This window comes from Amblyraja radiata, chromosome 2, assembly GCF_010909765.2.
Source record: "Amblyraja radiata isolate CabotCenter1 chromosome 2, sAmbRad1.1.pri, whole genome shotgun sequence".
Classification (NCBI taxonomy): domain Eukaryota; kingdom Metazoa; phylum Chordata; class Chondrichthyes; order Rajiformes; family Rajidae; genus Amblyraja; species Amblyraja radiata.
This window is the reverse complement of record NC_045957.1, coordinates 127,028,254-127,042,831: the sequence shown is the minus strand read 5'-3', so window position 1 is coordinate 127,042,831 and position 14,578 is coordinate 127,028,254. Positions and strand designations below refer to the sequence as shown.

At 41.0% G+C, this 14,578-nt stretch overlaps 1 protein-coding gene across 1 annotated transcript in view; it reads right to left on the bottom strand.

Annotated features, from left to right (window-relative positions):
* The window catches only part of malrd1 (MAM and LDL receptor class A domain containing 1), a 343,320-nt gene that overhangs the window by 88,569 nt on the left and 240,173 nt on the right, over nucleotides 1–14,578 (bottom strand). Inside the window, exons 28-29 of the mRNA XM_033040137.1 lie at nucleotides 10,953–11,074; nucleotides 1,676–1,840 (exon numbers count right to left, since the gene is read on the bottom strand). Coding sequence (XP_032896028.1) covers nucleotides 1,676–1,840; nucleotides 10,953–11,074 — 287 coding nt within the window. The remainder of the gene's footprint in view (nucleotides 1–1,675; nucleotides 1,841–10,952; nucleotides 11,075–14,578) is intronic.

The window sequence follows — 14,578 nt, the reverse complement described above, 5'->3', positions numbered from 1 at the left end:
AGCAAAACACTTTAGGTGTTGGAACATCTTAACTGGTCAAATGTCTGCTGTACTCGACCCGAAACATTGCCTATTCCTTCGCTCTATCGATCACCGGCTGAGTTTCTCCAGCATTTTTGTCTGCCTTCGTACATTTTAACTATGTGAGTGTAAAGCTTATTAGTTTTTTTTCCAGTAAGGGATGAGGGATCAGTCAATGAGTCTTGGGTCAGTACAAAAAGTAAATTTGTGGCTTCATCAGTAGCAGCTTAGGCTTCTTGTATCTTCATATAATGGTGGGATAAACATAATTGGTGTGACTGGCAAGGTCTTGGCATTTTTTGATTGTCCTTGATGAGTAGCTCATGAGCCATTTTCTTAATAAGCCTGAAGCCATGTTCTTATATCTGTGATATGAAACTCGTGAAAGATGTTTATTGTCATCAGACCTATGATACAGAACTAGTTGGAGGCCATTCATCATGAGTGCCTCCACTGCCATTTAAATAAGATCATGGTTAATATTTCACTTCAGTATTTCGTTCCTGCCTTAACTCTTTGGTTCCCTTAATATCTGAAAATATCGCAATTTCTAATTCAAATATAGTTAGCGAACTGAGAATGTACTGCTTTGAATTCCAAAATGTCACCACACACTGGGTGAAGAAACTCCTGCTTTGAATGGACGGTGCTTTATTTTGAGACAGTGACGCCTGGTTCGGTTCACCCAACTGAGAAAACAGCACCACTGCAACTACTGTGTCGATCAGCTGAAGAATATTTTACATTTCGTTAAGAATCCCTTTCATTCTTCTAAACTCAAGAGAGTACAGACCTAAAAACAGCCTGAAGAAGGGTCCCGACCCAAAACATTACCTATCCATGTTCTCCTGAGATGCTGCCTGACCCGCTGACTTACTCCAGCACTTGGTCTTTTGTTGTAAACCAGCATCTGCAGTCCCGTGTTTCTAGAGAACAGACCTACAGTGCTTAATCACTTCTTCTGAGAAACTCCACAATCCCAGAAAACAGTCTGGTGCACATTCTCTGCCCTCCCTCCATCACATGTATATCCTATTTCAGGCAGGGTGACCAGGCCTGAACACAACATTCCAGATATGATCTCATCAGGATTCCATATCGTTGGAACACCATGTCTCTATTCTTGCTCTCAAATCCTCTTGCAATGAAGGACAATATATAAAGGACAATTTACAGAGGCCAATTAACCTACAAACCTGTACAACTTTGGAGTGTGGGAGGAACTGGAGCACCTGGAGAAAACCCACGCGATAACAGGGAGAATATGCAAACTCTATACAGATAGCACCTGTAGTCAGGATCGAATCTGGGTCACTGGCGCTGCAAGGCAGCAACTAAGGCTACACCACTGTGTCACCCTAGTTAGTGGTGACTAATGGAGTTCATCAGGAAGAAGGAGATCAGCACTGAATCTTGATCAAATCGCATTTAGTTTGAATTTAGGAATAGTGAAATAATGAATATTAGCCAAAAAGTGCCATGTAACAAGTAAACCATATGTGCTTTGACGGGATTTACTTCCATCTTAAGCAAAGCATAAATTGCAGAAATTTGTATGTGTCGATGTGGTTAATTCCTCAATTAAAAAGTTAAATACGCTTTACTCCATTTGAATTGCTCATCCCCTGGCGATTTATATAACATAAGTATTTACCTGGGGTGTGATCATTTGCTGGGCCAGTTCCTGCGGTGGAGCTTTTGCTTCCTATTGTCCAATCAAAGTTGTCATCATCGCTTTGCTTTAACCTACAGTTATTTCTCCAAACCTCTTTGTTTGGCCCATTGAAGTTGCAACTTCCTGAAACATTGGCATACTGTGCTGAAGAAACAATAACAAAGCAAAAGTTAATTTCAAGATTCAAGATTCAAGAAGTTTATTGCCATGTCAACAAGTTGATAGGAATGTGTCTTGGTTCGCTCTCAGACAGATACAATACAGTACAATACAACCACCACATACACCACAATAAATAATACAGACAATACCGTACGAAGGACAATATATACAGGAAGGACAGTACCCAGCAGCGTCATGTTAAGCGTAAGTGCAAGTGCAAAAGAAAGTGCAGAGTGATTAGTGCAAATTCAAATATCTGATGGCTTGGAGGTAGGTGCTGTCTCTGAAGCAAGATGTTTTACTTTTAATGCTTCTATATCTCCTTCCTGATGGGAGGAGATTAAAGAGGTAATGTGCCGGGTGAAAGTGGTCTGCTATGATTTTTTTGGCCTTTCAATCCTTTATATTGTGAAATGTGACAACATTTATGAAAGGGGAAACTTGAATTGCAACAGTACTCTGCCCACTAGCCTTCAACATAATGTTTCAATGCAAATTTATTTGTAATTTCTCCCAGTGAACATAATTGACAGAAGATTGATGATCTTACAATGCCAGAGACCTGGGTTCAATACTGACGACGGATGCTGTCTGTAAGGAGATTGTACGTTCTCCCGGTGACCTGTGTGGGTTTTCTCTGAGACCTTTGGTTTCCTCCCATACTACAAAGACGTACAGGTTTGTAGGTTAATTGGCTTGATATAAAAATGTAAAATTGTCCCTAGTGTGTGTAGGGTAGTGTCAATGTGCGGAGATCGCTGGCCGGTGCGGACTCGGTGGGCCGATGAGTCTGTTTTCTCGTTGTATCTCTAAAACAAAAAACAAAAAATTGGTGCAATTTCCATTATTCTGCTATCGAGGCTCATCAGGAGATTTTCAGGAGAATATCTTGTAAGACTGAAGTCCATCATTTGTCAGCTACTCACAGATAATGAAGAACTGCTAGGAAACATTCATTCAAGACTTGTCAACCATGCAAGGCAAGCAACATGTTCTGCTTGGATTCCCTTTGGCCACACATTATTGTGAATAATACCATGTAGAAATATATTACAAAATGTCTTCATACCATCAAGCTATTTAGTCGGGTGAGAGAAATGAGTGAGATTGACTGGGTTCAATTAAACAGCTTAAATAGGAAATGCAAGATAGATTTTAAAGCAATTATGGATGGGAAAGGTTTAAGGGATGTAGAACAAACACATGCATCTTGGTTGGCATGGATAATTAGGACTAAAGGATGCGTTTCCGGGCCGTATGACTAATTGCAAACAAATTGACACAAGGTTGACACAGATGAATGCATAATAAGGGCATTCTAGCCAGCATAAGCAGAAATGGAAGGGGGAATTAAGCATTAATTAATTCAGATTTTTCTTAAGAAACTTGGAAATAATTCTGGTAACCATAAGTGAAACGTTTATTCGGTTTCACTGTCCACAGATGCTGCCTGATCTGCTCAGTACCTCTAGCATTTTCTATTTTTGTTTTAGACTTGCAGAATTTTTAGTTTTTTAAAACTTTTTAAATAAACCAAGTCCTTGTGGCACTGATGAATAAACTAAATAATGCTTCTGAATTTATGATATATGCTCTTGGCATTTAATTTTATGGGAAGATATGAGTGAAGAATGTAGTAACTATCTAGGCTGTGTTTTAGTGCAGTATTGAAGGACTACTGCATCTCGGGAGTGCTGCCTTTCAAATAGGATATTAATCTAGAAATTCAACTTGCCAATAGTGCCAAATGGCAGCTGCTATATAGTTGTTTCTGCCTTTAAAATCAGGTTCCATTGATGTGGTACATGCAGAGTGCGCAGAGTGATATGTGGGAAATAAAAACCTGTTCAATCTTGCCTGGTTTATTCAAGGATATTTTTATATCCTAATACATCTGTGCTCTGCTGTCTCATTAGCATTGGATTGTGATCTAGGCAAAATCCCAATGAGTTTTAACAAGTTCTATTAATATTAGATTGACATTCATCCATTAAATCTTACACCTTCAATAACTTTGTTTAAATTTGCTCATTCATCAAAACAATACTAATTTAAACCTGCAGCATTCAGGTCAGGAAGGCACCAATGTTACATTACTACGACTAATTCTTTAACACTACCACATTATCATAGACCGTCTTCGGTTTCTGGTTGTGAACTAATACCTCCCTACAATCACTGCTGTTGTTGAATATGTGTATTTTTGCAATCATGCTATCACCTCATGAGTGGCATCAGGAGATCTGAGAAACTGCAATGCGTATCCAAGCTTATTTTAGACAATAGACAATAGACAATAGGTGCCGGAGTAGGCCATTGTAGATTAGTGGCACTCATGTTGTGGCCCCGCCCACAGGCTTATTGGAGAGTTCTCTCTCTGGCAGACTAGTGGTATGCATGTAGAGATGAAAGCGCCTTGTGTTTCCTCTGCAGAGTTGCTAATAAAAGACTATGGATTCATAGAAACATAGAAAATAGGTGCAGGAGTAGGCCATTCGGCCCTTCGAGCCTGCGCCGCCATTCGATATGATCATGGCTGATCATCCAACTCAGTATCCTGTACCTGCCTTCTCTCCATACCCCCTGATCCCTTTAGCCACAAGAGCCACATCTAACTCCCTTTTAAATATAGCCAATGAACTGGCCTCAACTACCTTCTGTGGCAGAGAATTCCACAGATTCACCACTCTCTGTGTGAAAAATGTTTTTCTCATCTCAGTCCTAAAAGACTTCCCCCTTATCCTTAAACTGTGACCCCTTGTTCTGGACTTCCCCAACATCGGGAACAATCTTCCTGCATCTAGCCTGTCCAACCCCTTAAGAAGTTTCTATAAGATCCCACATAGTGATTCTAATCATTATGTGTGAGTCTGATCATTTCCAACATGGTGTCAGAATTTCAAACACTCTCCTCGCCTAGTCGGTTTACATATATCTTAGTTTGTTTTTTTGTTCAGTTTGTGTTTTTACTATGGCCTCAGCACTTCGCAAGCCAGAGCCATTAGTGTTAGATGGCGACCTCGCCGAGCGTTGGCGCATCTTTGAAGATGATTTCACTGTGTATGCGCAAGCGGCGCATGCTGCCGCCGCTCCAGTTGTTCGTGCCTCTGTTCTCCTCAACCTGGCCGGCACAGAAGCCACTTGACATGCCAGAAGATTTAATGATGAACAGGTGCAGTTCAATGCTGCGGTTCTCCACATTGTTCCAGCTGAATCTATTCAAGACCCTCAGTGCCTGCTTATAAAGTTCCAACAGCGATGTGAGTTATGCATTAATCTTGTGATGGAGCGCCATAATTTTTTTTCGGGTACGGTGAACCTGTCGAAGCGTTCGTCAGTTCTTTGAAACACATCGCCAGCAGGTGCGAGTTTGACAATTTGTGCGATAGTCTCATACGAGACAGACTGGTTTGTGGAATTCTCAGTGATAAGGTGCGTGATGAACTTCTACGTGTTACTGAACTCACTCTGGAGACTGCTGAAAACCTCTGTCGCATTGCAGAAATGTCAGATTCTCACACCAGATCTTTGGGGCAGGGTCCCCATTCTGCCTATGATGTTAATGTTGCCGGCACAGTTTAACAGGCTCAACGGCAGTTCTCACAGGTGCCCGGCAGATCTGATGTTAAGTTCATTAATAATTGTGTGAACTGTGGAGGTTCGCATGTTGCAATTCGTGAACGTTGCCCGGCTTAGGGAAAACTTTGCCACTTCTGTAAATGCAGAAAGCACTTTATTCGTTGTTGTCGTTCATTTGGAAACAGAGTTCAGACAAAGCAATCCGTCAATTGGTTCCACCATGGGCTCTGCTAGCGAAGTATTTCAACGCGCTATGGAACAATTTGCAATATGGAACAACTCCATGGTAGTTGATGATATCCCTGTTGTTGGACAAGCTATTCAAGAAAATGACGCGAATTTAAAAAAGGTTCTGGACTGTGTAAAATAAATCAACCTCGTTAAACCATTTAAAGTGCAAATTCAGAGTAAATGAGGTGAACTACATTTACTCTGAATTTGCACTTTGTGTGTTCACAAAAGACAGCCTCAAAGCTGATCCATCAAAAACCTCCACCGCCCTCTGAGACAGAGAATTCCACAGACTCACAGCTCTCTGTGTGAAAAAGTGTTTCCTCAACTCCGTTCTAAATGACTTCCCCTTATTCTTCAACTGTGCCCCCTGGTTCTGGACTCCCCCAACATTGGGAACATGTTTCCTGCCTCTAGCGTGTCCAAACCCTTAATAAACATGTTTCAATAAGATATCCTCTCATCCTTCTAAATTTCAGAATACACAAGCCCAGCAGCTCCATTCCCTCAGCATATGACAGTCCCGCCATCCCGGGAATTAACCTTGTGAACCTTCGTTGCACTCCCTCAATAGCAGGAATGTCCTTCCTCAAATTTGGAGACCAAAACTGCACTCTATACTCCAGATGTGGGCCCTGTACAATTGTAGAAGGACCTCCTTGTTCCTATACTCAACTCATTGTTATGAAGACCAACATGCTATTCGCTTTCTTCACTGCCTGCTGTACCTGCATGCTTACTTTCATTGACTGATGAACAAGGACCCCCAGATCCCATTGTACTTCCCCTTTTCCCAACGACCCCATTTAGATAATAATCTGCCTTCCTGCTTTTGCTACCAAAGTGGATAACCTCACATTTATCCACATTAAACTGCATCTGCCATGCATCTGCCCACTCACCCAACCTTTCCAACTCACCCTGCATTCTCATCTGTCCAACCTGTCCAACTCACCCTGCCATGCATCCTCCTCACAGTTCACACTGCCACCCAGCTTTGTGTCATCTGCAAATTTGCTAATGTTAACTTGTAATTCCTTCATCAAAATCATTAATATATATTGTAAATAGCTGCGGTCCCAGCACCGAGTCTTGTGGTACCCCACTAGTCACTTGTCAGTAAAATAGTTTTCTTATCTTTTTGTATGGCTTCATTTTGACCAGGCATAAAATGACAACAAGCTATTTCAAAGAGAAATTAGGAAATCGTTTTTTACATGAAGGGTAATGCATATTGGGAATATTTTTCCACACAGCTGCTACAATTAATAGATTCTTGAGGAGTAATTGCCAAGTTTATGATGGATTAATGGAGGAGAAATACAGATGATCATAATTTACCCCATATTCTCATACGTCCTCATTCCCTATTTCAATAAAAGAGGTACCACGATTTTTGAATGAAGTGGACCACTTCAGCAGCATAAACTCATCTGCAGTAGTGCTCTATACTTGCCTCTGCACCAGAAGACTCAATTGCCCACAGTTCTTTTGGTATAACACCTGAACGTAGCAATAGAAACTCTCAACGACAATCTCTCAGCAATAAAGGAGAACATGAAATTAGCAAAAGAATTGAGTGCACATATGTATATGTATCTCAGGAAGAACAAATCTGAGCTTCCACACCATATGTGGTAGTTACAAACTGGTTCTAACTCCTGATTTACAATTGTTGGTCCAGCTAATTCTTCCAAGGCATCTTAAGAAGAGGCAAGAGTCAAGAGTGTTTTATTGTCCTATGTCCCAAAACAGAACAGCACATTTTTACTTGCAGCTGCACAATATATACGTAGTTCTGTTCTGCCAACGCAATAATATGCAAAACAAGAATATATAGCTTATTTGGAATTTGTAGTGTTTAATAGCCTGATGGTTTTTGGGAAGAAGCTTGTCCTGAACCTGGATGTTACAGTTTTCAGTCTCTTATACATTTCATTGTCTCTGTACTGTACACTGACAATGACAATTAAAATTGAATCTGAATCTGAATCTGAATCCCTTCTTCCCGATGGCAGGAGTGAAATGAGAGCTTGGCCAGGGTGGTTCAGGTCGCTGATGATGCTGGCTGCATTTTTGAAGCAGTGACTCCTGTAGTTCCCTTCGATGGAGGGGATGTCAATACCTGTGATGAACATGTGATGAAGTGATGAACCATGTATTGCAACCTTCTTTGTTCCTAAGTGTTTGAGTTGCCAAACCAGGCTGTGGTGCAACCAGTCGATATGTTCTCTACTCTATACCTGTCATAGAAACATAGAAACATAGAAAATAGGTGCAGGAGTAGGCCATTCGGCCCTTCGAGCCTGCACCGCCATTCAATATGATCATGGCTGATCATCCAACTCAGTATCCCGTACCTGCCTTCTCTCCATACCCTCTGATCCCCTTAGCCACAAGGGCCACATCTAACTCCCTCTTAAATATAGCCAATGAACTGGCCTCAACTACCCTCTGTGGCAGAGAGTTCCAGAGATTCACCACTCTCTGTGTGAATAAAGTTATTCTCATCTCGGTTTTAAAGGATTTCCCCCTTATCCTTAAGCTGTGACCCCTTGTCCTGGACTTCCCCAACATCGGGAGCAATCTTCCTGCATCTAGCCTGTCCAACCCCTTAAGAATTTTGTAAGTTTCTATAAGATCCCCTCTCAATCTCCTAAATTCTAGAGAGTATAAACCAAGTCTATCCAGTCTTTCTTCATAAGACAGTCCTGAAGTTCAAGAGAGCATTCAACGACATACCAAATCTCCTCAGTCTTCTAAGGAAGTAGCTGCATTGAAGGGTTCTCTTTATGATTGCATCAATGTGCTGGGTCCAGGACAGATCTTCAGCAATATACATATCCAGGAATGGGAAGATTTTCATGAATTCATAAGTGAGAGGAACAGAATTAGTTCATTCAGCCCATTCAATTCTACTCTGCCATTCAATCATTCTATCATTCCCTATCTTAACCTCATTCTCCTGCCCTCCCCTTAACGTCTCATACCTGTATTAATCAAGAATCTGTCTATTTCTGCCTTAAACATATCCATTGACTTGGCCTCCATAGCCTTCTGTGCAATGAAGATTCACCAGATTCACCTAGAGAATTTCATCCTTATCTCCTTCCTAAAGGAACATCCTTTGGTCCTAGACTCTCCCACTAGTGGAAGCATCCATTCCACATCCACTCTATCCAGGCCTTTCATTATTTTGACTCTCCACTACTGTCCCGTTGATGAAGACAGGTCCGTGGATCCTCACTCTTCCTCTTCCAAAATCAACAATCAGTTCTTTGGTTATACTGATGTTGGGAGCAAGGTGCTGTTCAGGCACCATTCTGTGAATCGATCGGTCTCCTGTCTATGTGCTGGCTTGTCACCATTCATGATTCTTCCAACAACTGTGGTGTTGTTGGCAGATTTGAAGATGGAGTTGGAAATTTGCCCAGCTACACATCGTGGGCATAGAGTGAGCAGAACAGGGGGTAGAGTGAGCAGAACAGCAACATATAACCTTCAGGTGATGCTGTGCTGATGGTTAAGTAGGAGGAAGTGTTGCTGTCAATCCACACTAATTGTGTTCTATTGATGAGGAAGTCGAGGATCCAGTTGGCTGCACTGACACCCAATTCCATTTGTAGGGGAAGATGGTGTTGGACATTGAGCTGTAATCTATGAACAGCAGCCTGATGTTTTGTGCCGTGTGAAGAGCCAGTGAGATTGTATCCTCCGTTGATCTGTTGCGGTGGTAGGAAATTTGTCATAGGTCCAGGTTCTTGCTGTGGTAGGAGTTGATATGAGTCATAATCAACCTCTCAAAGCACTTCATCACCACAAACATTAGTGCCACTGGCCAATAGTTATTGAGGCATGTCATCTTATTGAGGCATGGCACCGGTATTATTGATGCCCATTTAAAGCAGGAGGGAACCGCAGCCCTCAGTAATGAGAGGTCAAAGATGTCCGCAAAAACTCCAGCCAGTTGTTCTGCACAGGTATTAAGAACACAACCAGTACGCCATCAGGTCCACACACTTTCTGAGGGTTCACCCTCCCGAAGGATCCTCTGATGTCGGCCTCTGTGGCTGAGATTGTAATACCATCAGGGTCTATGGGGGCTTGGGAAGCCACATCACATTCTAATAGAATACTGAATAAATCAGCTCCAAATAAGATGTCAAATGGGTGCGCCATCTCATGGAGACCAACTTGGAAATCAAGTATACCGCAGGCTGACTCATTGTGTAATGACGTCATCACTGTATTAAATTTGTAACATATGGCAGACCAGTTCTTAGAAACATCAAACACATTTCAGTTCAGTTAATGGAGGGCAATATATCTATCACCTTTTTTCTACAGAAGGAAATAATTAATTTGACATAGCTCAGAGCATTTCCTGCTCGCAAAGAGTGTAGAACTTTGCAAGATGACACCGGTGTCTAACTATCATATGCTGAAAGGCAAGAACATTGCTATTCGTTGGCAGAATGCTCTGGATGTTAAATGATTTTCCCTATACTCATCTCAAGCGCTTCTCTGTGGACTTTATCAGGCATGAAACATTTCATCAATTCATGTCGATAATCAGATTTCATTTCAGTTAGTATTTTACCTGCTATTTTTCTATACAGCCTACTTTTGGTAATGGATAACGATGTTTCAGAAGCTGCATTTGGTGCATCTGATGTGAACTTGTAGCAAATTATTCTACCCATAATTACTTATGGTCCTGGTTTTTACCAACTGATTAATATTCCATATAAAAAAATAGCAATGTGCAAAGCTTCCTTATACTACTATAGTCATGGTTCGAGTTAATGTAACTATTATTGGACTAACGTTCACCTTCAATGATAATGTTACGCACATGACATGTGCAACTTGTAGATACCATTACATACCCATTTAAATTATAATATAATATAGAATTGCTCCCAGCACACTTTGATTGTAACCCTTTATATATTTTTCACTTCAGTGTTCAAATACGGGATCAGTGGACTGAATGAGGTTGAAAAATGATCTGAAAATCGAAACTAAACATTTATTTTTTCAAATGAAAGCTACAGAGGCAAAGCAGTCGTGCCATTTCATGATGTAATTATCCTGTCCTCAGGGTATGGTTTGCAAAAACGTAACCATCAGAATGCATTTTACAGATCAGAAGGAAAATTAATTGAAGACCAATGTGACGAGACATCAGTTAACTGTGCAGAGAGAAGATATTTCCCTTCTTGATTTATGTTTGCAAATTAACTGGTAATAAAATTAATAGTTTGAATTTAAACCTACTTACAGCAGTCAAATTCATCAGATCCATCTTCACAGTCGGATTTGTAATCGCAGACCAGGTCAGACTCGATACATTTGCCATTTTTACAAATGTAGTCAGTGACGTCCGGGCAAACACCTGATAACCTCCATCTGAAACATAACACAGATAAATTATGATTCAACTAAATTTGAATGCATTACTAAATTGTTACTAAATGCTAATTGTTCTCTCTTAAAGGTGGCCATGCGTAAAAGTTTTGTCTGAAAACTCAAAGGGATTGAAGACCCTTTGTGGTATCATTGATGATGGGTTAAATTAGGAAACAGGTATTCATTCAGGGAATTTACTACAGAAATAAGAAAAGCATCTAGTGCAGCTCTCTAGATGTGACTGGATATAATGTGTGTAAACTGACCAAGGGTAAGTGACTGGAATATTGCATTGGTAACATATATGTGACGTTGATACTGAAAGTTCAAAGTGCCATGTTTGTGCATATAGCATTAAAATCATGTGGGGAAAATGCTTTCAGTTCTGGGACTCTCATAGAGCTAAGTCAATTACAGGGCTATTATCAATACGAGGATGTTGCCAGGATATGAGGGCCTGAGCTATAGGGGGAGGTTGGGCAGCCTTGGATTGTTTTCTTTGGAGGGTAGGATGATAAGAGGTGATCTTATAGAGGTGTACAACATCATGAGGGAATAGACAGAGGAGATACATTGAGTCTTTTACCCAGAGTAGGGGAATCAAGAACCAGAGGACATAGGTTTAAGGTGAGAGGGGGAAGATTTAATAGGAACCTGAGGGGCAACATTTTCACACTGAGGGTTGTGTGTATCTGGAATGAGCTGCCAGGAGAGGTAGTTGAGGCAGAAATTATAACAACATTTAAAAGACTTTTGATCAGGTACATGGATAGGAAAGGTTTGGCGGGATATGGATCGGCATGGGCAAGGTGGGTCAAAGGCCCTATTTCTGTGCTGTATGTCTCTATGACTGCCTCAGAACTGAGTTACTCAACAGCAGTCTCTCAAAGACTGCAGAAAAAAAAAATCCTTCCTTTTTCCCTGAGGCTTCCAGCCATAAACAACTCCAATGGAAGGATGGTAACAAATATGACCCCATGTAAACAGTACACTGGGGACTGATATTCCTGGTCTACAAAAAATACTTTGCTCAGGAGGCAAGGAACAATTACACCTTTTATCTTCATTGTAAACGGATGGGATGCACCACGATAAAATTTCCTGTGCAATAACACCATTGTTTCTTGACTCATACCTGCAGCACAAATTAAGATTTGATATTTAAGGGGCTGTCCCCACTGCGGCGACCTAATTGGCCAGTTTATACGAGGTTGCCCTCGACTCATACTCGCAGCATGGTTGACACGAGGTCCTAGGAGGTCTTTGTACCTCTCCTTCATGCTCGAGAGTAGTCCCCGCGTACTCGAGGCCTCAGCTAGCCGCGCGGTATTTTTCAACATGCTGAAAAATGCCCGCGAGTAAAAAAAGGTCGCCATGAACAAAAATCGATATTGTTTTTTACACGTAGGTTTAGTCAAAGTAGTTCGTAGTAGGTCGGCATTTTATTTGTAGGTAATCGCGGGCAGTCAAAGGTAATCGAAGGTCGTCGAAGGAGATCGAAGGAGGTTGTCTTCACTCTCCACTATTCGGTGTCCAATTTTCCCAAAGCTAGTCGAAGCTAGTCTTCAACATGGTCGAAGGAGGTCTTCAACATGGTCGAAGGAGGTCTTCTACATAGTCGAAGGAGGTTTTCAACATAACACTTTTTCAAACTCTCCTAAACTCTTCCAAACTCACCAATTAGGTTGCCACAGTGGGACAGCCCCTTTACTATTGAAAAAAACCAAGCAAAGTGATTTGTTCAAATTTAATTTTTGCCAGAGTAGCCATAAACTGTGAGGAATCCTTGTTCATGGTAGGGAACTGAACCTGCACATTGGAGTCCTGACTCAGTTCCAAGTTCTTGTTCATCCTTGGAGCAACGTCCTCCAGAGCGCAATAACCCCTACTACTTGTTAACACATAGAATGTGCCGCCTAAGGAGAAGAGTTCTGGCTCTGCATCAGAAATCATCAGTTCAACCCCCTGTCCAAGATTCAAATAAAGAATCTAAGAGTACTTGAAGTACAACCATGAACATGCTCATGTAAACATTGTGAACTTCAGAATGTGAGTTGAAGCACAACAGAGGAGTTTTCTTTCCAGCAATTCAGCAATGATTATTCCCTGCCTAACGTATAAATTACCCGATCATTGATCCCGTTGATCATGTTATTACCTTGTTACTGTGTTCCCTGGCTTAATGACAATGTTTAAACTGTTAAAATGATGTCTCACATTTTTAGAGATTCTGAAAACTTGGATATTGTGAATTAAATTCAATTTTGCAAATGTTGAGATCGCTGATAAACTCAAGAAGCAGCCAGATTTGCATTCAATTGAGATGTGACCTTAAGCCCAATTAAGTTTCATTTGATGCTTATAAATCTGGTTTGTAATGTTATTCTTTTTATTGGTCAGTAATAATAATAATAATGGATGGGATTTATATAGCGCCTTTCTAGAATACTCAAGGCGCTTGAAGCATAGCCATCATTGCTGTTAGGAAGATAGACACAAAATGCTGGAGTAACTCAGCGGGACAGGCAGCATCCCTGGAGAGAAGGAATGGGCGACGCTTCGGGCCGAGAGATATCGACCCGAAATGTCACCCATTCCTTCTCTCCAGAGATGCAGCCTGACCCGCTGAGTTACTCCAGCATTTTGTGTCTATCTTCGATTTAAACCAGCATCTGCAGTTCTTTCCTACACGTTGCTATCAGGAATACTGGTCTAAAGTTAATTCTCAGTTGTTGAACATTGAAACTATCATATTCTTTGAGATAAGCTTAACCTCTAAAGTTTTTTCAGTCAGAGTCCATACGATCTCTTCATTTGATTCTCTCAACCATCTCGGTAACAGCGAGAATACATTGCAGAGGTGCTGACCACGGTAAATCAGCCTGATACAAGAATGTGATAAAAATGGAGCTGAATAAACTCAGCCATCACTCTCCAATCAATTTAGTGTTTGACTAACTTGATGGGGGTATTTTCATGTAGTAACAGAGCCTGATGGCAGGGCAATTGATTTTTTGTAAATAGACTTTAAAAAGACATTTGATAAAATCTTGCACAGTAGTATTGTTTATCAAACTTACGATCATGCGGTATAGATGCACATCTGGCTGAATGTTAGAAAATAGAGTGGTGAATACTGTTGTTCAGACTGGAGGGAGATTTACAGTGCTATATTCTAGAGCTCAGGGTCAGAACTGCTGCGGTATTTCAAGTAAATCGGTGAGTTAGACTTGGGCTGCAAAGGCAGACAGATTTTATGATCTAGCGATAGCACTGCACATGGATAAATGAACAGCGGGGAAGATAGTAAACTTCTTGAAGACCACACATGATTATAAGAAACCCAATTCAAATAAATTGTGAAGGGGGTAAGTTTTGGTTCAAAGAAGAAGAGACATTGGCACATTACAGAATAGTGGGAAGAGCTACAGAGTGTTTATATTCAAATCTTGAAAGGTGGCAGGGTTGATAAACTGCATGTAGCCCCATGGAAGAGGA